The 24,205-nt window shown below is 38.7% G+C and overlaps 1 protein-coding gene across 1 annotated transcript in view; it reads left to right on the top strand.

The window, feature by feature from the left end:
- LOC103716598 (NPC intracellular cholesterol transporter 1-like) overlaps nt 1–24,205 on the top strand; it is a 244,943-nt gene that overhangs the window by 172,172 nt on the left and 48,566 nt on the right. Inside the window, exons 28-33 of the mRNA XM_039118113.1 lie at nt 4,111–4,194; nt 20,018–20,086; nt 20,237–20,313; nt 20,640–20,709; nt 20,972–21,121; nt 23,990–24,055. Of these exons, the coding sequence (XP_038974041.1) occupies nt 4,111–4,194; nt 20,018–20,086; nt 20,237–20,313; nt 20,640–20,709; nt 20,972–21,121; nt 23,990–24,055 (516 nt within the window). The remainder of the gene's footprint in view (nt 1–4,110; nt 4,195–20,017; nt 20,087–20,236; nt 20,314–20,639; nt 20,710–20,971; nt 21,122–23,989; nt 24,056–24,205) is intronic.

Here is a 24,205-nt window from a genome sequence, read left to right as displayed (position 1 = left end):
CGTACCGGTCCGAACCGGTTCTCCAACAATAAACCACCAGTACCGGATTCCACGCTGATCCGGTACCGGTCCCGGGCCGGACCGGTACGTACGGGCCGGTACGGCAAACCAAGGTTCGCCGTACCGGTACCGAACCCCGTACCGGTGCCGCACTAGTATAGGCGTACCGAGTGTCGGTACGGTACCGTACGCTCGGTACCGACCGTACCGACATTGGTGTACCGATACCGGTATCCATCGGTATGGGCACGGTACGCTCGGTACCGACCGGTACCGACTGGTACAGCGAACCTTGCGGCAAACCATGTCCGGAACCGCACTTGGTTCCACGCCACCTCGATCCCATCCTCCTGGTCAAATGCCTTGTACACCTTTTTCACCGCCTTGGCACCAAGAAGGTCGTCGTACCGCCTGTACCTCCCCATCGGGTCTACCTCTAGGAACGGCTCTACGTCCTTGTCCGCCGCCGGCGGATCCATTGCCTCCACGCACGGCATCCTCAATATCGCTCTGATTCTCCGACTGATGAAATCAAATCAAAACCCTAGCTTTTTCCCCCAACAAAAAACAACAGATCAGAAAACCCAAGCTTGGAGCGCCGATCTTGAGATCGGGGAAGCAAAATAGAGCGAAGAATACCTTGAAATCCGGCAGAGATCTCACAGAAACCCTAGATCGCGAGAGCTGGGGCAGATCAAATGAAGGTCGAGGACGAACAGATCACGAGAGAATACAAAGTTCAAGGTTCTTTGAGGTAGTACGTCGTCCGAGCCATTGAAGCCGAACCACCAAGCTCTATAAAGCAAAAGAAAGTGCTGAAAAATAAGAAAAAATAGTGAAAATAAACAAGAAAACGATCGCCACCTCTAATAAGAAAACGGACTGCGGTGGGCGTGGGCCTTTCTTTGGGCTAGGGCCTTAGGCGACCGCCTAGGGCCTGCCTTCTATCCCACAAGTTCTGGCAGCCCCCGTGTTCATTCGCTAATGGTTGATCCAAGATGGGAGGGTTTTTTGATTTCCCCCCTAATTTGACAATGGACTAGGGCATGCATTCCTGGTTCAATCACAAGATGGTTGATCTATCTAGGTCAAGTTGAATGGACTTAGTAATTTTGTGGATTTTTTTTCCAAGCTGACCCACAAACTAAAAGGTGATGGGTCAAACACATCAACCTGAGTAGCTTAACCAGGTTTCGGATCATGCATCTATGTTGTGATTGTCCATGCTATGACATGTGTTTTGCCTATGTAAGGGGTACAAAACTACATATTCTGTGTTACACATACTAGTCCATGCCATTATGCACCAGTCAGCATAAACTGATATAGATGCAGAGTTGAATGAATTCAATTTTTTGTCATGGGCATAGTCACATGGTTGGAAATGTGGTCAACACGACAAAACATGGTACAATACCATACCAAGCTTTCCCATGACTAGCGAGAGTAATTGATGCAGTACTTGAGTGCATGCCTTTGAAGGTCTAAATTGTTAAGAGATCTCTTGCTCTTTTTGCTTTAAAGCTTGAGCAAGAATGAAAAGAACGTATTAGACTTGCAGTTTTTACGCTACCATGTACCATTTTAGGTTAGAAGATTGCAGTGTCCATCTTAAGCAACTTAGTTACTTCAATAGATTCTCCCTGGTAGTAGAGCTTGTGTTGAAAGACATTGCCTCTTTGATGCTGCAACTAAACTACTTGCATACGATGTGATATGCAAATTTTAGTTACATGAGTTGAGATGGATACCAAATTGGTAGAAATTATTTTCCCAAGTTTAACATGGATATGAATTCAATACATGATCAATATGTATGGCTTGATCTTCTTTAATGCTTAGCATATGGCTTGGTGATTGCTATGGTATCCTTCCTAACAAATGCATTAGCTAACATGAGGACCATCAAGTGTACTTCATGATGGCTACATTGTGATAAGTATAGCAGATCGCCAGCAGCAGAGTTACCATGGCACCTATGGCATAAAATATGCATACTAGCATAGAAGTGGTAGTATAATCCAAGTAGGACTATACATCTTCTTTGGGCATTCTCTAGCTGTTGCAGTTTAAAATCCATTGTCCATACAATTCATGAACGTATATTTGATGCTAGATCTGAACATTATCGACAAATCTCATTTGTATTTAGATCAATTGGTAGAATCTATTCAATTATTTATCTTGTGGAGGACTAGTAGGACATAGCCCTATGTCATCTTTCATGGCATAGTTTTTGAGAATGGGGCTGTGATCGTATATACTATATACGGACCCATATCTCCCCTCATCCTCTCTCTCCCTTTATTTTTTTGTTTGTCTTATATGCGTATGCATATCTTCATTTGTGTGACAATGGGTGGTTGTCTTTTGTTGTTTGTGCTATGTTGTGATGAGTAACGACCATGTATTCATTTGTGTGTACAGTTTGCCTCTGAATGCTTGTTTGTATAATTTCAATTGTCAGATATCTTCATTTTAATTGTCATATGTATTTAACAACATAAGTTCATTCCTTTTTTTTATATTTTTTGTTTACTAGAGGCGCACATCTCATTTTGTAAACTTTTTTATTATCTTTAGTGCGGCACTGGTACATCGCATATATTTACTAGACCCTTGCTATTTTTTTATATTTTAATTTAACATTATGGTTCGGCACCGGTACATGGTACGGGTGGCATATCGATACTCAGTATGCCGAAAAGAGTCCATACCATATTGTATCAACACAGTGCTAGTGTGGCACCGGTATGGAGCCCGGTACCGAGACAACGAACCTTGTTCAAGAGACTTGGTGCTTTAGTGCGCCTCGAGCCTTTAAGAACTTTTATGAGGACTAGAAGCTGGTTTGACTTCAGAGTTGTTGATAGAAAATTATAATGTAATATGATGTATAAAACTGATTTTAAATGAATGAGGATAAGGCAAGGTTTTAAAACCTGATCTATACTGGTCTTCCTGACCATTCCAGATAGGAGTGCTGAGACGTGGAATCCTTGGACAGGTTTGGGAACCTAGTACTTGATAACCTAGATAATCTCGGTTTGTATTGGTTGGTACTTGGTACTGACTGCTATAAGCAAGTTGGTGGCTGAGCCTCATTCCTTTCCGCTCTTTGCTTTGGATGCAAGAGGAAGGAGAGAAGGCAGAAAGAGATGAAGAAGGAAAGAGAGCTTAATTCCATGTTTTATTGATTAGATCCAGCCCCCCTGCAAGCCCGATTCTAGATTAAAACCTGGTTGTCTTCTCTCCCACCTTTTCTTTTTATCTTTTTTTTTTCTATTGTTCCAAAAATTAAAATAACAAGGGAAAACCATGAAATATTTTTTTTTTCATTCGGCATGAATTTTAGATATGGTATAGGTGGGCAATGTATTTGGCCGAGCTGTGGATTTTATTTTTTAATGTAACCATGTTATTCTTGGAATAAAATATTTTTAAAGAATTTGGAAAGGACCTTTAAACTTTTTATGACCTAAACAAATTCTGAAAATCTTCTAAAAGCCATTAAAAGCAATAAACAACAGAGAAAATATCAGAAAAAAGGGCATCTTAGTGAATTATGGGGATGCTAGGTTGTCTTGAGTGTCGGTTTTATCCAGGTATTGCACTGATCAGGTCTCCAACCAACACTGGTCTGAGACCAAGATTTGGAACCTTGGGAAATTGAGCTTCTCATCTTGGTTTTGTTCATGCTCTTCACTTATGAATATTGAATTAAGTATGAAGAGAAAAGAAATTCCATTATTCGATGAACTATTTTGTCTGTTGCTATGTTGGTAGCATAAGAATGTCATTGTCATCTAGAAATTTTATCATCTTTAGATACTATGCTTTTTTGTGAATGGTCCATTTGAGTTTTGCAGTCTCCAGCGATTGCTTAAATACTTTTAAGTTGGTTATATTTTACAAAAGTTCTCTTTGATATTATTGTAGGATGTCCATGTATGTTGGTAGCATAAGAATGTTGTCATCTAGAAATTTTATCATCTTTAGATACTACACTTTTTTCTGAATGGTCCGTTTGAGTTTTGCAGTCTCCAGCGATTGCTTAAATACTTTTAAGTTGGTTATATTTTACAAAAGTTCTCTTGGATATTATTGTAGGATGTCCATGCGCCTATTCTTGGTCTTCTTGGAGTTAAAATTTTAGTGATCGCTGTATTTGTTGGCTTTGCTTTGGCAAGCATTGTAAGTTAACTTTTCTACTGTATCCTGTGGTCGTTTTGCTGTTAATAAATTTTTGCTTATAGTCTTCTAGATATGTTTGCACTTTGAGTTACCTTTTAACTTAAAATACTGCTTGAGTTATGGTGATTATTATGGAACCACATCATGAAAATTAAAATAATAACCGTTCCTTTCTTGAAAGATTAATTCATTAATTTACTATTTTATCTTTCATTGAAACATCAAACTTTCATACCAAAGAAAACATCAATTTTTGAATGGTTCGATTGATTCAACTTATATACTTCTGATAAGCTGCAATGCGGCTGGATTTCCATTTCTTTGTCTTTAATATAATCAAATGGAGATGGTGCAACTTCATCTTCAGCCTTCCGAACAACTGACAGATATTGCATTTTGCATATAACCTTTTTTGTCATGCCAGTCTTTATCAGCTTGCAATCAGGTTAAAATCTGCCTGTGTCAATTTCCTTATCTTAATTATTATGTGGAGTTCTTTTCAAGTCAATTTAACATAGTTCATTTGTTAACACTTGTAAGGAATGATTCTGTCCTAGCTTTTTTGCTACTACCTAATTCCCCATGTATTCACCATTCATGGTGCCTGTTTTTTTCTTTCTTTCATTGTTTACTTTCCCACTTTTGTATGTTATGCTTAGAATAAATATGGTCTAAATTTTATGATATTAATGTATTCTATTCATTTTGCTGAATTCTCTTCATCCATTGCTAAGAAGCTGGAAATTTTGGTGGTGTTAAGAAATATGAAGTTACATTTGACATAAAGGGCACATTACTAGTAGTAACGGAAGACAATGTGATGTGCTGATTTGCTCTCCGCTTCTTCTGCATGAGTATGAGATAAGTGCTAAATACAGACAAACTGGCACAGAATTGTCCGGGTTGGGCAGAAGGAATATGTATTTAGTCAAGGCAATAAGGTCAACTTTAGACCAAGTTCTAAGTAGCTCATTAAAGCTGAAGATTAAAAGACCGCCAAACCGGTACCGGACCCATATCGGTCGGTAGACGGTTCGATACGGTACTAGTTTGGTACGGTACCGACTTACGGTATGTCGAAGCGTGCCAGTTCCAAACCGGCATGCCCATTTTTTTATTTTAAAGCTCACGAACAATTTTTATTTTTAAAGCTTTTTAGGTTTGAATTATTGGTAATCAGTTTTTTTAACTTTTTCAATGATTTTAAGTATAATTTAATGTTTCTTCATGTTTCTTAATGTTTCTATGATCCGGATGTAACCTACACGATGCATCTTGTTGTTTTAATGTGATACAAAATATAAAATGATTAGTGAGATGTTGCATGCTACAAAAAATAATATAAAATATTCTAAAATCAACTAGTGCGATAGAAAATATAAAATAATACAATCAATTACATATATTTAAAGTACAACATATATATCGATATCTAAAATTTCGTCGAGTGACGATGTCTTATAGATATCCGGATCATTAGCATATTCAGGAGGCACGTCAGCCCATCCCTTTAACTAAGCGGCGTGGTCGATACGCTCATCCCAAAAGAAACGTGCTCAGGGTTATAAGTATTCTTGGATCTCTCATTGAAGCTCTGGCTCTGAGAGGTGTTCTCTAACTTCGGCTGATAATACGACTGTGGAGGGGCCCATCCGAATATGCCGGCAGAAAAATCCGATATGTAAGATGCTTCGGGCTACATAGGATAGTAGACACCAAAAGACTGCCTCCGACGCACCATATCCACATTCGTATCCATATGGGTCATATGTTGTCTATGGCTGGAGGTAATAGAATTGATGTAGTCTCAGAACTCCATCTTATACTTAGTTTATGTTTTTTGTTGTTTCTGTGTTTTTCATCCCAAGCCATGTTTAGGCATAGATTTTCCGTCGAGTCATGTACTAATACTGCCAAGCAAAAAGGGTCCACCTAGGTGTGATAGAAAGTCTAACCGAACTCCAAACTACCACACTTAATTGTTTGAGTCTTAGCCTTTCTTCAATGCCCATGGTCATCACTCATCTCTAGGAACAGAGGAGGATGTATGATAGTCTTGGAAATTAAATTATTGAATGTATGGAAGAAGAGGGGAAGTTAGAAGAGAAAAAGTTAGATACAATATAAATCTGTGGAAATATGCAGAAATCTGCAGAAAACAGCACAAAAAAAAAAATACTGTTCATGCGAACAATAACCTGACCTGTTACTGTTCACGGAATAGTAACCTAACCTGTTACTGTTCATGGAACAGTAACCCGACCCGATTACTGTTCACAAAATAGTAACCTGACCCATTACTGTTCACAGAAAAGTTATCCAACCCAGTTACTATTCACGGAACAGTAACTCGGCCTATAAAAAGAGAGGACAACATCCAAAAAAAAAAGAAAAGAAACCCTAGAAAGGTGAGTGCCGCCGTGGGCGAAGCTTTGAGAGACTCTTTTCCTTCCACTTTTATCCTGCTTGACCTATTTCTTCTTGGAGCCACCTTTTTGATCCCGTTATCCTTCATCTCGATACTTTGGTAAAGCGCAGCCTAAAGATTCTTATTGGATTGGAGGGACCAAACTCGCAGAGGTAATTATCCGACTAGTTTGCCACCATCTTTGGCCCATCCCTCGTTTCTTCGACTATCAATCCTTATCTCCACCCATCATTATTACCATCGTAGCCATCTATCACATCCTTGGAACCCGAGATTACTGGCTGCATTTTTTTTATTGCTCTATTATGGTTATTTTCAGTTTGCTGCACTAGTTATATTTCATTGATTAGACTTCATTAATAAGATATCTATCATGTTCTGTTTTGCATTCACATACCTCTATGATGATCTTTTGGGATGATGAGTATTTGCTGAAGTATCTAATCAATTGCACCATAATTGATTATTATGAAATCAATCTATATCTATAGTAATCGATTATATGTTGCACCAAAGTGGTATTAGATCAAATAGGTTCTGTATTTTTAGAAATCATTATTATTGTGTTTGCATCCTAACATTCATATTTTTCTGCACTTTAAATTCTGAGAATTAAATATCTGCACTTCTCAAAACAAAGAAATATATTTTCTGGATTAAAAAAACAGTAAATTATATTTTCTGCATTTAAAACTACAGAAATTTTAATTTTTGGGGTTAAAAATACAGAAAAATTAGTTTCTGCATTTAAAAAAAATTCTGCATTCATTTTCCGCATTTAAAAAATAAAAAATATTTCTGCATTAAAATATTAATTTTGGTATTAAAATATTCATTTTCGGCATTAAAAAAATAAAAAAGTCTGAAAAAAAGTTTCTGAAAAAAAATTTCTTTCACCTCTATCATTAGAAGCACCTCCGAAACAGTTTTGGGTCGAATCTTAGCCTACAATCATGTCTGATAATTGGCAAGATGCATTTAGAACCCAACAACAAATCTTAGAGCAGATCCAACGACAGGTAGAAGACCTCTCCAACTTCATGACTAGACTAGAATCGAACATACCCGGACCGGTCCGTACCGGTCCCATACCGGTTCTCCAATGATATACTACCGGTACCGAATTCCACGCTGATCCGGTACCGGTCCCAAGCCGGACCGGTACGTACCGGCCGGTACAGACGGGTACGGCAAACCATGCTTGAGATGAGAGATCTAGGAGAGAGAAAAACCATCAGGATGAACCAAAACGTAGAGTCGACTTCAAGGTAGACAGAGTCCATCAAAGGGTAGTCGAGAGTAGTGAATCAGATGAGATAGAAAATGAATTAGATAACCAACCACCATGTAGGAACAGAGAGAGACCACCACATAGAGAACCCCCTCGTGCCAGACGTTGGGATGTTAGCATTAAGATTGATGTTGGGGATTATGAGGGGCGTTTCCAACCAAATGCTTTTCTTGATTGGGTCGACAAAATCGAGCAATATTTTGATTGGAAGGAAATTCCTGAGGATAAAGAGGTCAAATTTGTGACCCTCAAATTAAAGGGACATGCACTGGTTTGGTGGAAGCAACTCCAGGAATGAAGAGTTCAGCAAGGTAAGGATAAGATCCGTACCTGAAGCAAGATGAAGGAGAAGTTGGGGAAGAGATTTGTCCCATTGGATTATCGCCAAAACCTCTACTTGAAATTTCGAAACCTTCGACAAGGGACTAGGACCGTGGATGAGTACACCGAGGAGTTCTATGAGCTCCAAGCAAGAAATGGCCTTAGTGAGGACCCCATTCATATTGCTAGTAGATATATCAATGGCTTGAGACGGGACATCCTGGACCAAGTGGAGATGTTCGATGTCTTGAGTATTGATGATGCCCATTGCCGTGCACTGAGAGTGGAAGCACAACAAAGACGAACTAGTGGTCGGAAGTGGGACTCAAACGGAAACTCCATTACCCATGAAAAGTGTCAGTTTGGAAACAAGTTTGTCAGAACCCTACCAAGACCACAACTGCCCTAAAGCCTAATTTTAATAAGGACTTATGGATCAAGGGCAAAGGCGTACTGGCACTGGCATCTGATTCCACTATCATTTGCAAAGTGCCGACAACTCGGACATAAATCCTCTGAATGTCCCCTAAGAAAATTTTAGTTTCAGTCACACCTGATTGAGCAAGGACGCCAGGACGATTCAGATGAACCCAATCCAGAGGCAAATGAGGGTAAGTCTGAACAGCAGGATGAGTCGGAGAATGACGATGTTCACATTACAGGTGATAAGGTGGGCCCACTCATGGTGATTCACCGTGTCATGGTCGCACCTAAGCAACTTGTCTAGGACAATTGGTTGAGGCAAGGTATTTTCTTGACTATAGGTACTGCATGGGGATATAGATGTTCTATCTTGATTGATAGTGGCAGTACTGAAAACTTCGTGTCTTAATACATGGTTGATAAACTAAAGATACCTACACAAAAGATTCATAAACCATTTAAGGTATCTTGGTTTTAGGAGAGAGTTGAGGTTCCGGTCACTCACAGATGTCTAGTAGAGTTTTTCATTGGAAAACGATACCAAGATCAGGTATGGTGTGACGTTATGCCTACGGAGGTGTGCCACGTGTTGTTAGGTAGGCCTTGGCAGTATGATAGAAAGATCCACATGATGGAGAAAAGAATACATACTCCTTTGTGAAAGATAAAATGAATATCACACTCTACCCACAAAAAGAATTGTATGGATATAACACGAAAAATTCCGTGAAAGAGACAAAGAACCTACTCTAAGGGCTTTAATTCTAAATTCAAAATCTTTCTGGCCTAAGATGACAGACGACATCATTAAATACGTGCGAAAATGTCAACATTGTCAGCAGAAAAAGAGAGAGGTCTAGAATACAGGCTTGTACACTCCGTTGCCTATCCCTAGTGGCCCTAGGGAAGATGTCACCATGGACTTCATTGCAGGACTACCCATGACTGCTAGGAAGGTTGATTCGATTTTTGTTGTGGTGGACTGATTTTCAAAAATGTCATATTTCATTCCATGTAGAAAAACATCTGATGTATCTCATATAGCACATTTATTTTTTAAAGAAATTGTTAGACTGCATGGTATTCCAAGATCATTCACATCTGATAGGGACACTAAATTCACTAGTTATTTTTGGAAAACTCTTTGGAGCAAATTAGGAGCAAAACTAAACTTTAGCAGTGCTTATCAACTCTAAACAGATAGTCGGATAGAGGTAGTGAACCGTACACTTGGTAACATGCTTAGATGTTTGGTTAGGGAGCGTCCTACTCAGTGGGATTTGGTTTTAGCACAGACTGAATTTGCATATAATAGTTCTATAAATCGTACTACTGGTAAGTCTCCATTTGAAATCATCTATGATTTTTCTATTCCACGCATACTCGATCGTACTTCTATTTTCTATCATGGTCGGATAAGTGCCGAAGTAGAGGATACTATTGAGCAGGTCCATCACATCCAACGAAAAGTCCATTAGCGCTTGCTTGACTCCAGTGCCAGGTATAAGGATGATGCTGACCGTCATCGCAGGGTGGTTCACTTTACAGAGGACGATCTGGTGATGAACTATTTCAGGAGAGAGATTTTCATTGGGCAGTTATAGGAAACTTAGCCCGCGAAAGTATGGTCCATTCTGCATACGTCGAAAGCTGAAGAACCTATTAATTGGATCTTCTAGACAACGTCTAGATTTCCCCAATTTTCAACGTCGCCGACCGGTACCAGTTCCATGGAGATCCACCAGAGGCAGTTGCAGTTTCAGATCTACCCAGCACCAGGTCAGAGTCCAATTTCCATGAGGGTATTGAGAATATTCTTGACGTGCGATCAGTAGACACTAGGTGTGGGCAGTACCGCAGATTTCTTGTGCGTTAGCAAGGGTGACCTATGTTAGACGGTTCATGGATCAGCGAAGAAGAGTTCAGGCACCAGAGACCTGATTTGTTGCAGCGCATACAGGAGGCCTACTCGTCAGGAGTCGAGTTCCCAGTTAGGGGGAACTGATGTAGTCTCAGGACTCCATCTTATACTTAGTTTATGTTTTTTGTTGTTTCTGTGTTTTTCATCCAAAGCCATGTTTAGGCTTAGATTTTCAGTCGAGTCATGTACTAGTACTGCCAAGCAAAAAGGGTCCACCTAGGTGTGATAGAAAGCCTACCCAACTCCAAACCACCACATTTAATTGCTTGAGCCTTAGCCTTTATTCAATGCCCACGATCATCACTCATCTCTAGGAATAGAGGAGGATGTATGATAGTCTTGGAAATAGAATTGTTGAATATATGGAAGAAGGAAAGGAAGTTAGAAGAGTAAAAAAAGGATACAATATAAATCTGCAGAAATACGCAGAAATCTGCAGAAAACAGTATAGAGAAAACAAAGAAAAAAAATACTGTTCGTGAAATAGTAACCTGACCCGTTATTGTTCACGGAATATTTACCCGACCTGGTTACTATTCACGGAACAGTAGCTCGGCCTATAAAAAGAGAGGACAACATCTAAAAAAAAAGAAAGAGAAGAAGAAACCCTAAAAAGATGAGTGTCGTCGTGGGCGAAGCCCTAAGAAACCTTTTTTCTTCCACTTTTATCATGCTTCTTGACCTATTTCTTCTTGGAGCCATCTTCTTGACCCCGTCATCCTTCATTTCGATATTTTGGTGGAGCGCGACCTGAAGATTCTCATTAGATTGGAGCGACCAAACTCGCAGAGGTAATTATTCGACTAGTTCTGCCACCATCTTTTGCCCATCCCTCGTTTCTTCGACCATCAATCATTATCTTCATCCATCATTATTACCATCGTTGCCATCTATCACATCCTTGGAACCCGAGACTACTGGCAGTATTTTTTTTTATTTTTCTGTTGTGGTTATTTTCAGTTTGCTGCACTAGTTATATTTCATTGATTAGACTTCATTAATAAGATATCTATCATGTTCTGTTTTGCGTTCATATACCTCTATGATGATCTTTTGGGATGAGTATTTGCTGAAGTATCTAATCAATCGCACCATAATTGATTATTATGAAATCAATCTACACCTGTAGTAATCGATTATAGGTTGCACTAAGAATCCAGTATATGACTTGGAATCTGATACGTCTACAGATTTTACTCTACGTTTGAGGTTATTTGTAACTACATCTTGTCCTCCTGAATGACCTCGAGGAGCCCATCTTTTATATGCAATCGTAGACGCACGGGATCTACCAGATTGTGCATCGTGGTTCCTATTCTATGTAGCATGTATAAACTAGAACTCACTAGTGAATCAAAGACCATCCTATAGTTGTCTCATAAACAGTGGTCTTATGTCCTCCACTCTCTCCTTGATAATGGTTTGGGTTGTCTTCACTGTCTGCTGCACCATATGAATCTTCGCAATGTCCATCAACATGAGGTCGATACAATGGGCAGCATATGAAATCCGAAAAATATGCAGCCACCGCTTTATTAAGATCTCCCTGAAAGTCTTATATTGTGGCCCATTATCAGTGATGACCTGCACAACGTTGTCCTCTCCTACCTGATCAATCACCTCCATCAATCTGAGGATGTATGTGGCTTTGTGCACCTGATCGGAAGCATCAACCGACTTATAGAAGAAAGTCTTCGTATCAGAATGTTAAGAAGTTGATGCTCCACCTGGGAGGACCGATCCAACCATCATACATCATCGTTAGTTCATATATGGGCCACTTGCTCATGTATGAGGCATTCCACTTCTCTAGCTTCTCTTTATTGTTGTCAAGAAGCTCACCATAGATGTCTTTTGCTTCTAAAGGATCCACACTGGGATCGGTAGTCTGTATGGCAAAAATGAAAGATTTATAGTATATATTATCTGCCGCATTTGCAGGATGTAGCTGAAGTGAAACCAGGATCTAATAGCTCGCCACATATCCTCTTTCTTATCCTTCTTTAGTATTGTGTCAATCCTTTGCTGCTTCGAATTCTTGCTGGAAAGTATGTGGATCTAAATTATGGATAGTGTCTTCTAGTGGAATCTTTCTTGAGAACTTTTTTTTTACTACCAAAAGCTCCTGATTTAGATGCAATATGGTCACTGCCTTTATTGATGGCCTTCCTAACTAAGGTCCTCCTGAACTCTGAATCTGCCTTGCTGCTTGCAGAATTGGAGCCCGACTCGTAGTGTGAGGGTCCAAATTGAGCCATGTGCCTAGCCACCACATCCTACTGCCACTGACCATCTAGGTTCGCCTGAATGGCACCAGCTAGGTATTGTTTTAACCTAGTTACCGTTCCTCCCTTAAACTCTATATTGCACTAGTTTGACTTTAGTGGTGCCGACCCTGGAGCATTTGCCCATGATCCCAACCAATGTCACACTTTGGGTTTTTTTTTCTTTGATGGTTCCATTTCTGTAGGTTTATCAAATACGTCAGTTTATCGATTATTTAAAAATAGCAAATTTTTATTTGGTGCAACCTATAATCGATTACTACAGGTGTAGATTGATTTCATAATAATTAATTATGGTGATTGATTAGACACTTTAGCAAATACTTATCATTCCAAAGGAATATCATAGAGGTATGTGAACGCAAAACAGAACATGATAGATATCTTATTAATGAAGTCTAATTAATGAAATATAACTAGTGCAGCAAACTGAAAATAACCACAATAGAACGATAAAAAAATACTGCCAGTAAACTCGAGTTTCAAGAATCTGATAGATGGCAATAATGGTAATGGTGATGGGTGGAGATAATGATTAATGGACGAAGAAACGAGGGATGGGCAAAAGATGGTGATAGAACTAGTCAGATAATTACTTCTGCGAGTTTGGTCCCTCTAGTCCAATGAGAATCTTCAGGCCGCACTCCACCAACGTATCGGATGAAGGATGACGAGGTCAAGAAGGTAGCTCCAAGAAGAAATAGGTCACGAAGCAGGATGAAAGAGGAAGAAAAAGGGTCTCTCAGGGCTTCGCCCATGGTGGCACTCATCTTTCTAGGGTTTTTTCTTCTTTTTTTTGGCTGTTGTCCTCTCTTTTTATAGGCCGAGTTACTGTTTCGTAATAGTAACTAGGTCAGATTACTGTTCTGTGAATAGTAACGGGTTGGGTTACTGTTCACATGAACAGTGTTTTTTTCTGTGCTGTTTTCTGCAGATTTATGTTGCATATTTTTTTTTTCTTTTCTAACTTTCCTTCTTCCATACATTCAATATGCATAATTCTATTTTCAAGACTATCATCCATTCTCCGTTTCTAGATATGAGTGATGGCCGTGGGCATTGAAGAAAGGCCAAGGCTCAAGCAATTATGGTGGTTTGGGGTTGGGTAGGACTTTCTATCATACCTAGGTGGACCTTTTTTGCTTGACAGTCTTAGTTCATGACTCGACTGAAAATCTAAGTCTAAACATGGCTTTGGATGAAAAACACAGAAACAACAAAAAACACAAACTGTCCAAGATAGAGCTTTGAGACTATATTATCATTACAATTAAAAAAATATTTTTTACTTTATAAAATACATCTAACTTATCTAATACATTTCATATTTTTTGATATATTTATATATTTTAAAATTTAAAAATATGTTTAAATATCATAAATTTAGAAAAATATATTTTTTTATTTCAAAAAATACTTCTGAAATATGTAATACGTACTACTAATTTTTCATATTTTTTGTATTAATTATATATTTTTAATCATTTTTTAAATTAAAAAATAATTTTTAAATAAAAATATTTTAAAAATTAAAAGCTCAGATTCATGTAGAATTCTACCATGGATGCTACATATATTTTTTTAGGCCCTTGAGCATGCATAAAAGGCTACTTATTTGTCATTTTTTAAAAAATTTAAGCCTAGGTCATTTTGCATATGATTGCATTAAAACTTGATTAAATGGATACCAAATTTAACTGGAGAGTAGCTTGCATGCCCCTAAATAAGCTTCTGATTTTACTGTAACAACCTAAGGTCTCACCCAAAATGGCTAGCCGAAAGGTATTATTTGGGTTTTTGATCCTGTATAAATATCTAAGATCTATTCAGCGAATAACTGACGTGGGACTAAACACGCCCGTACGAGTCCTCACAATTTTTTTCCGTTTAAGCCCTGACGTCCTCGTCAGGCTAAGCATTCAAATCTATTCAAATCTAATCACAAGCACCATGATCGGGCCATGGTTAGCCTCAATGGATCCGTGCTGCAGTGTTTCTTAGTCTACATAGGTTATAAGCTGGTTCGCTCTGATACCATTTATAACAACCCAAGATCTCACCCAAAATGGCTAGCCCGAAGATATTATTTGGGTTCCTTGATCCCATATAAGTACCCTAAATCTATCCAGCGAATAACTGATATGGGACTAAAACACACGCCCGCACGGGTCCTCACATTTATAATCTTTTTTAATTTTTTATTTTTTAATACAAAAACATATTTTTTGATTTTAAAAATTATATATTTTTCGAAAATAAAAAATTTTTGTGGAATTATGTAGATCATCCGTAGATCTGCATGTCATGAAATCGGGCCAAAATCAAAAATTTTGGCATGATATTCCCTTATTTTGCAAATTTCGAGGTGTTCAATGTAAAAAAAAAAAGGGACATGAGGTAGCGAAGAGGAAGCATACCTTATTTTGGGTTGGATCCTCTTTGAATCAACACGTTTTTGGCTGGGAGGTTTGAAAGAGAACATTGGGCTTTTTAAAGTCAAAAGAGGAGAGGGGGAGGCCCAGTTCGAAACCGGTCTGACTCTGTGCGAATTGGCGGGTTCGCACCGGTTCCATGCAGAACCAGCCGGTTTGGACGGAGTCTGTGCAGTACGGAACCATTTCGACTGGTTCCGGACGATTCAGATCGGGTTTCGAAAAAAAAAGGTGAACAGACTAGGTCCCTCGTCGGGTAGGCTTGGTACAGGCCAAATTGGGAGGTTCGGCCAGGTTTGGCAATCCTTGGATATAACCATGCATCTGTGTGATAATTGTCTAAATTGAAGCAAAGCTGCCTTAGGAAGTTGATGAGATAATGGCAGTGATTATGTCATAGTGGCTATGTGGCAGCCCTTTTGTTAGATGCTGATCCCTAATGAGTATTGCTCCTTATAATTGATCACTTGTGTGTTTAGAATCAGGTGATTACCTCCAAGGAAGTCCAGATTAACTGAATGCATGACTTGGTTACCTGTACTTAGGAAGTTGATGAGATAATGGCAGTGATTATGTCATAGTGGCTATGTGGCAGCCCTTTTGTTAGATGCTGATCCCTAATGAGTATTGCTCCTTATAATTGATCACTTGTGTGTTTAGAATCAGGTGATTACCTCCAAGGAAGTCCAGATTAACTGAATGCACGACTTGGTTACCTGTACTAACTAGTGAGGGTAGTTCCTACATCTCTCTCTATGTGGGACAGAACTCAAGTGGAAGAAACATTAAAGGCTCAACAGTCAGCCCTATGATTTCCATTACCTGATTCTTATAAGCTTTAATATTCCAAAATTATCAGGTCCCTTTGTTTCTACAGAAGTATCATGGCTTGATAAAATAAGTCCACATTGCACTTTGATGAAAACAAGATTTATATGGTTTGACTATATGTTTAGTTGTTTGGTAGTACCAACTGCTCTACATATTAACATTTGTCACACCTCTATCGTGTGAAGTTTAGTTACAAAAGGGAATACATCAATAGGATATGCATACATTTACCTTTCCTTTTGTTGCGCTATTGAAGCTTCATTCACAACAGAATATTGCTATGTTCTTTCATTAGGTGAAAATTTATGAAAATGAAAAGAACATCCTAACTTTGTCACCAACAAAAACTTTGGAAGGGGGTGTGGGAGGGAGGAAAGACCATCCACCAAAATAGATCATGTCTCAATCAAAGTAACGATTGCAAGGTTGTCCTGTTTAAGTAGAAGAGGCTACAGAGGTGGATCCTGGATTTTCCCTTTGGGGGTTGGCCAACATAATATAATAAGACTATATAATAATAAAAAAATAGAAATTAAAAAATTTTCATAAATACTATTAATATATAAACAAGGTCCGCCAAATCGGTACTGGAACCTGTACCAGTCGGCGCCCAATACGGTTTTGTATCTATTCGGTGCCGAACCAAACCGCTAGGGCGTGCTGGTTCACGAACCTGCTTGCCCTAATTTTTTTTTGCAGTTCTCAAAAAAATTAATTCGTAAGCATTTTTCGAACTTTTTTTATAAATTTAAGTCTAATTTGATATTTTTTGATGTTTTCTTGATTCTTTTTGATGTTTTTAAAGTTTCTATGATTCGGTTTAACCTAAATGATGCACCTTATTGTTTTAAAATGATGCAAATTATAAAATGGACAACATAAAATTGCTGCAATTCAAGTAGTGACGTAAAAATATAAAATAATACAATTAGTTATATACATTTCAAATACAACATACATGTTAATATTTAAAATTGGGTCGAGTGGTGATAGCCCTCGTAGATATTCGGATCATAAGCATAGTCAGGAGACACATCAACCCATCCCTCTAATCAAGTGGTATTGTAGTCTTGTATGTTCATCCTATAACCACGCCGGTTTATAAATACTCTCGAATCTCTCGCTAAAGCTTTGGCTCCGAGAGGTATCCTCTGCCTGATTATACTGCTATGAAAAGGCCCAACCGAATCTGCCGATAGCAAAATCCAATTTGTGAGATGCTTCGGGCTACGTAGGATAGTTGCCATCCGAAGAAGTCTCAGACGCACCATATTTATATCCGTATTTGTATGGGTCATAGGCTGCTTGTAGCTGCGGATAATAGGATCCAGTATACGACTCAGAACCTGATATGTCTATGGATCTTACTCAATGTGCGAGGTCATCTGCAGCTGCATCATCTCCTAAATAACCTCGAGGAGTCCGTCTTCTATATGCAATCGTATCCTTGCGGGCTTTACCTGATTGTACACCGTGGTTTCTATTCCAGATTGTAAACTAGGACTCATTGGTATATCAAAGACCACCCTGCGGCTGTGTCTCATAAATAGTAGTCTCTTGTCCTCTACTCTCTCCATGGTCAGCCGATCTATGACCACTAGAACTATCATCGTTGTTGCTCTAGGACTCCCTCTGACACTCGCCATTGGGTTTGCAGGTGCCTTTTTTTTTCTTTTTTAGTCTACTGGGCAGCTGCCTTCTTATCCTTCATGCCTGTCTCTACCTGGCCATGTTGCGCTCCTGACCGAGTCAACCGAGTAGCATAGTAGCCTCGTTTGAGCATCTCTCAATCATATATCTAAGAGAATATCTCAAACAAGGAGTCATGTGGTGACTGGTTCCTTTGTGGCTATGGCCGATCAGCTGTAGGAATGCGTGGAATATTGCGCTCAGCCTATTACCCTGCATCGACCCTAGCCTCGCTGGCTACGAAGCTGGCGGGTCGTGGAGGTGGTCATGACTCGTCAAGCTCCGACTCCTGCTGCTGGCCAACAAGCCATCCAATCATAGGATCATCCTCATCATCAACGCAAGCACTATGGATCGGATCTGTATACTTGAGCTCCACTTCTTTTTGAATGCACTTTAGCTTCAACCTCAGATTGTAGTGGATATATAGAAGGTCGTTGAGATGCTTCTGTGTCAAATGGTTCCTCTGCTTTCTGTAGATGAGGGCGAAGGTAGACCAGTTGCGCTCACAGCTACTTGAGGAGACCGTCTGGAAGAGGATCCGGATAGCTACCTGCTTAAGATTTCTCGCGGACAACCCAAAATGAATCAACAACACCTATTATGTAGCATTATTGCTACAGTGGCCGCACTATGGCAATAATGCTACAGTGCTACCTGACTCGATGTGAATCGGTTGGTATTGAATCGGTTGGTTCAGACCAGTTCCGGCCCGAAAAGGACCGGTTTCGGCCGGTCCCATTGTCGTTCTGGCCCGTATGGACCGAAACCATTTCCTATTAGCGAACCAATCCAGTTTTTTGGTACTGGCTAAATCAGGCGGTTTGGCTCGGTTCAGCAGACCTTGGTATAGAAGTTTATTAAGTTGCATCTGACATTCTTTCATATAACATAATTCACCAATCTCATCATCTTATAATCAATCATGAAAAATTGGGATAATCATAACTTTTAAATTCTAATAAGTTATTGAAACTTTAATGGATGAAAAATCCACATTATTATTTGTTTGTAGGCGCAATTAAAAGTAATACTTGAGGATTTCTCATTAAGAACACTCACATTCACTTATACAATGAAATTGTTAATAACTAGCTCATATCTGTGATTATTTGTCCAATAACTTGGTGCTTGTGCAATTTTTTCTTTCTAAATTTGTCCAATGACTCCAATATGTCCTCCCACTAGATGTCTTTGATTTAGAATTATATCAAACATCATTAGAAAATAAAAAAAATTTAGGCTAACTTGCACTTGCTTCATGACAGATTGGTAGTTGAGGCAAGCAATGGCTACACCATGTAGCATGAGTACACTATTATTGAATAGTTGAATTTCCTTTATCTCTATATATGATGGAATATGGAGTCAATTTCCTGTCTCTATCTCTCTTAGTCTCTTTTGCTCATGTGTCTACAGTCCAAGGGATTCAAGAAAATATTGTACAGATCTCTTTTCCTATTAAAATAGGCAACTGGTACGTAAAATCCTAGAAGATTTCTTACTGCTTTAGAGAAATAGGATTCTTCATAGTGTAAAGGAGCTATATCTATGAATGATGGATGCAAGATCATAAGGTCAAGAGGATTTAAAAGAGAATAGTGGCCACAAACTGTTATGATGGAGTTTAAAATTATTTTGACAGTTGACATAATGTAAAGGGCCTTACGAGGAAAGGAATCCTCATGGGGAAACTTTAGGAGTCCTGTGCCCCAGATGGAAGTGGAACTAAAATGACCTTGTATTGCAAGGGGGCACCTGAAGGCCAATGTGAGAGTTTTATGGGTAGGGGACCATCTGCTACGTGGGAGGGAGGCCTGAGCACCTCGCAGGCCTGTGAGGGTTGGAGGCACTGCCTATAGTTTTCCCTCTTTTCACTTATTTCTTGTAATCTAGTCTTACATATGTTACTTATGATGCTTTCTCACTATTAACTTTTAACCATGAAAACTAAATTAGTTGCAAGATTTCGTTTACTTTGTCAAACAATAGCTATATCAGCAATCATGCTCAAGAATTAGTCAATATTTTTCTACCAAAAAAAATTAATCAATATTCTATGGGGCATTTAATCTTGTATGAGACTTTTTTTTCATTTTTGGAGACTTATGAATCTACATATATGTACACTTTATTTGAAACATGGAAGGTTGATTCTCCAACGATCTTAATTATTTATACCTGTTCTCTCAAATCTAATAGGCACTGTGTACTAGACTTCAACCTGGTTTGGAGCAGAAAGTTGTCCTTCCCCAAGATTCGTATCTTCAGGTTTGCCTTGAAGCATGCTTTTCTTGTACCTTAATGTTCTCCATGGAAGATTCCTTTTGTTGCTTCTTCAGTTCTGTAAGATTGTCATAGTGGGACTTCTGTACAATTATTTTGATGGTCTGTAACATTGTCGTAGTGATACTTCTGTAGGATTATTTTGATGATCTTGCAAAGTATCTTAGAGTGGGACCACCATTGTATTTTGTCGTGAAGGACTTTAATTACAGGTACTAACAGGCATTTCTGTGTTTGGTATTGTTGCATTTTGAAGTACTGTTCTATGCCATGTAATGCGTATGTAGTTTGTACCCAAAATTCTGTTTATTATCAGTCTATCATAACAACACAGTCATGATGCCCTTCATGATAGACATCTGTAAATGATGTCTCACATCAGTTTAAAATTGTGAATAGAAAAACTATCCAATTTACAAAGTATCTCATCTTATTCAAAGAAAGACCCTAAATTGCTTATTTGATAACTTACATTAGCAATATAATGACTTCTTCATCTAATTATTCAGGCTGTTTGACTAAACTTGATCTTTTCCAGCTTGGAGTCGAGGCACACAAACAAGATATGTTCCATCAGCCAATGTGATTCAAACTCTCTCTTGAATGAGGTAAAACATTAAAATAGCCAAATCTGGACACGTCTTTTGCTATGGATCTGCAGCATGCACCTGTTCCAAATATCTTGCCTTTCATGTTTATAGTTTTTATTAAAAAAGCCTAAATAAGAAGTACATTAACACTGACACTTAGCTGCTCCACTCACTGTAATGTGTAATCAGTATAATCAAGTCATTCTTCTTAGAGGACCTTCTTAATCCTTACTGGCTTACCTTACTGCATGTTTGTAAATATATATAATTCCTCTTTCAGATTGCAAAAGCATCATTGATACCTGAGTCAACTTACATTGCTAAGCCTGCTGCTTCATGGCTTGATGACTTTCTTATATGGCTATCCCCAGAAGCATTTAGTTGCTGCCGCAAGTTTGTGAACGGGAGTTACTGTCCCCCTGATGATCAGGTTGCAGAGCTTTTCATCTTGCTTTGTTTCTGAATTTTGATCTAGTCTCATTACATGTCCTAAAAGCATGGTCTGCCGTACCGGTCCATACCGGCCCCCTTTATAAGTTATTTGAGCTAGAAGCGTTACTGTTGTTTCTTTAGCTTTTCAAATGATATTTCTGTTTGTGTCAAGGTGTTTGCTTTTGCAAAGCGGTCATGGGCAAAAGTAGTTATGTTGCATGCAGTTTGTTTTGAGTGCTAGAGTCACCACAGTAGAATTATATTTGTGTCAAATGGATATCATATGGGGATATAGCAAGGTAGGCCAAATCAGACCGAACTGCCCGGTTTGGCCTGTACCAAGCCGACTCGGTGGAGAACCAAGTCAGTTTGTCCATTAAAATTGGTTCTAGCTTCGAATCGGCTGGAACGGGTTCGGAAAAGGCCCGAACCGAACTGAACTAGTCGAAACCATTCAAAACCGGCCGGTTCCGTTCAAACTCGGTTTGAACCGGACTGTTCGCACCAATTCGACCCGGTTCAGTACCGGGCCCCCTCCCCCTTTCCTTCTTTTGTTAAAACAATTCAACCTTCCTAACATCATCTTCTCTGTTTCATTTAGCGTCTTAAGGCCTAAACGGCTCCCCCTTCCCCCAAATTTTCGTAATCACATCGATTCAACGCGATTGAAGGAAGATCCAAGCCTAAATAAGGTGTGCTTCTTCTCCTCTATCTCATTCCCTCTATTTTTTTGGCGAGGGGCTTTAAAAAATAGCTCAAAATTTGCACAAAAAGGAGTGATTATGCCAAAAAAAATTCAAATTTAGACCTAGGCCATTGTGCGCAGTCGCATCAAAACTTGAATAAATGGACACTAAATTTTGCTGGAGAGTAGCTTGCATGCCCATAAATATGCTTTTAGTTTTACAACATATCATCCATAGATCTACAACATATCATAAAATCAAGCCCAAATCAAAAAAATTGGCATGATCTCTCCTTATTTTGCAAATTTTGAGCTATTTTTTGGCGCCCTTCAAAAAAATAGAGGAAATGAGATAGGAGAGAGTAGTAAGCATACCTTATTTAGCCTTGGATTTTCTTCAATCGCGATGAATCGGTGTAATTTTGCAAATTAGGGTAAAGGGGGAGCCGTTTAGACTTAAAGTCTTTACCAAATGGAAAAGATGTTGGGGGCCCGATTCCAAATCGGGTCGACTCGGTGCGAACCGGACAGTTCCCACTGAGTTTGAACTAAACTGGCTAGTTCCGAACGATTCCGGCCAGTTGCGGTTGGTTCCGCTAGTTTGGTCCGGTTCAGTCCAGTTTCGGTCGATTCGGAACCCGTTCCATCCGATTCAGAACCGAAACCGAATTTAATATACGAACCAATCCGGTCCCCCCTGGGTTAGCTCGGTACAGGCAGAACCGGGTGGTTCGGTCCGGTTCGGCCTATCATGTCACCAGTACTTTAAATGTTTAAAATAAATAGAATATGTTATATGCAATGATAATTGCAATATTTCTACAAAGAATAGCATTGTTAATAATAGAAAGTTCTAGCAACTAGTGCTTAGTGCTTGCTACTTAGTACTTCTTTTTACTAGAAATAATTATAGCATAAATAACATATTTGTACTGCTCATAACTTTATATTTCTACCTGATCTGCTTGAAACCCACATCCAAACCAACCATTAGTTTTAACCTGCCTTATTTACATAGGCCTACAGAAGAGTGCCCACATATGTGGTTGTGTAAAAAAGCCACATATGTGGTCTCAATGCTAAGTTGGCCTCTATGCAACCAGATAATCCTAATCCTTACTACTTATGTGTCTAAAAAGTGCTAACAAACTGTCTTTTGGCCCATATGTACCCGATTACATATGGAACTACATATAGGGCATGTAGTATGGTCAAGGGACTGAATATGTATATGCGGGTGCATATGTGTTTTTGTGCACCTCATTCTAATGCATTGAGTGGTAGAAATATGATTTCTGAATCTAGAAACTGTTGATCTATTGCCTTATGGTGAATTCCGTTACTGTCTTCCTTTGGTTATTTGATAATAATGAAGTGAGAATTTTTCTCATTTGAGAAATAAAAATTAGCTTTAATGGAGTGCAGCCGCAGGGCGGTGGGCCAAAATGAGATGTTGTCAAATGTCCTTTTTATAGAGTGCAAGCTTTATTTTTGGCAGATCTGATTGCTGGATTTAAACTCTGATCCATTGCAATATGTTTGTTTACCTACTACACTAAGCTTTCTCTTGATTTATGGTGTGAATTTGTGCAACAAGAAGTGGTTTTGTACCAACTAGACATACATGTCCAACAATGCTTTTAGTAATAGAGTTTGCTATGAAATATATTTGTGTTACATTTAGGTATATAAAAAGATAAGGTCAATGTGGCTACTTTCCCAGTCTGGACCAAGATGGGTTGGATGCTTTGCAGCTGCATGAGTTTTTATGTATTAACCTGTACATGTCAGTCAAACCCATCCGTTGCTATCAGTTGCTTTTTGTATTCCAGCTCCAATTCATCAATGGATGGTATCAGCTAGCAAACCTTTGGTAAACTGCTTTTCAAATGTCGATTATCACATCTTCATCGTAAAGATGATTTTATATAGATGGGATATGGTTTGCCTGTATTATTTTTGCTTCTACGAAAGAGTAGTTTTATGTGTGTTTACTATTCAGGCTATATATTTCTTATTACGTATCTCAAGATTCTTATTTTTCTAAATTGATATTCATGTGTCTAAGAGTAACCTGTTCATAAACATTTTCTTGGTTTTTTTTTTTTTTTTTGCTTTGATATTTTTGATGGTGTTATTTAATAGTATGTTTACTGAAACTTTCATTTGTTTCTTTACTAGCCTCCTTGCTGTCAACCTGATGAAGGATCATGTGGCATGGGTGAAATTTGCAAAGATTGTACCACGGTATTTTATCTTCAGAGATCTAGCTCTTGTTCTATATTTGGTACACATAAGATTAAGGATGTATCCCTTTATAGAAATTGAACGGAATGCAATTAATATGCATTTACTCTGAATAAAAGGGTGTTTTTTTCCTTATCGCTCTGGTTTTTG

Source organism: Phoenix dactylifera, unplaced genomic scaffold, assembly GCF_009389715.1.
Source record: "Phoenix dactylifera cultivar Barhee BC4 unplaced genomic scaffold, palm_55x_up_171113_PBpolish2nd_filt_p 000309F, whole genome shotgun sequence".
Classification (NCBI taxonomy): Eukaryota; Viridiplantae; Streptophyta; class Magnoliopsida; order Arecales; family Arecaceae; genus Phoenix; species Phoenix dactylifera.
This window is presented reverse-complemented; position numbering and strand designations above follow the sequence as displayed.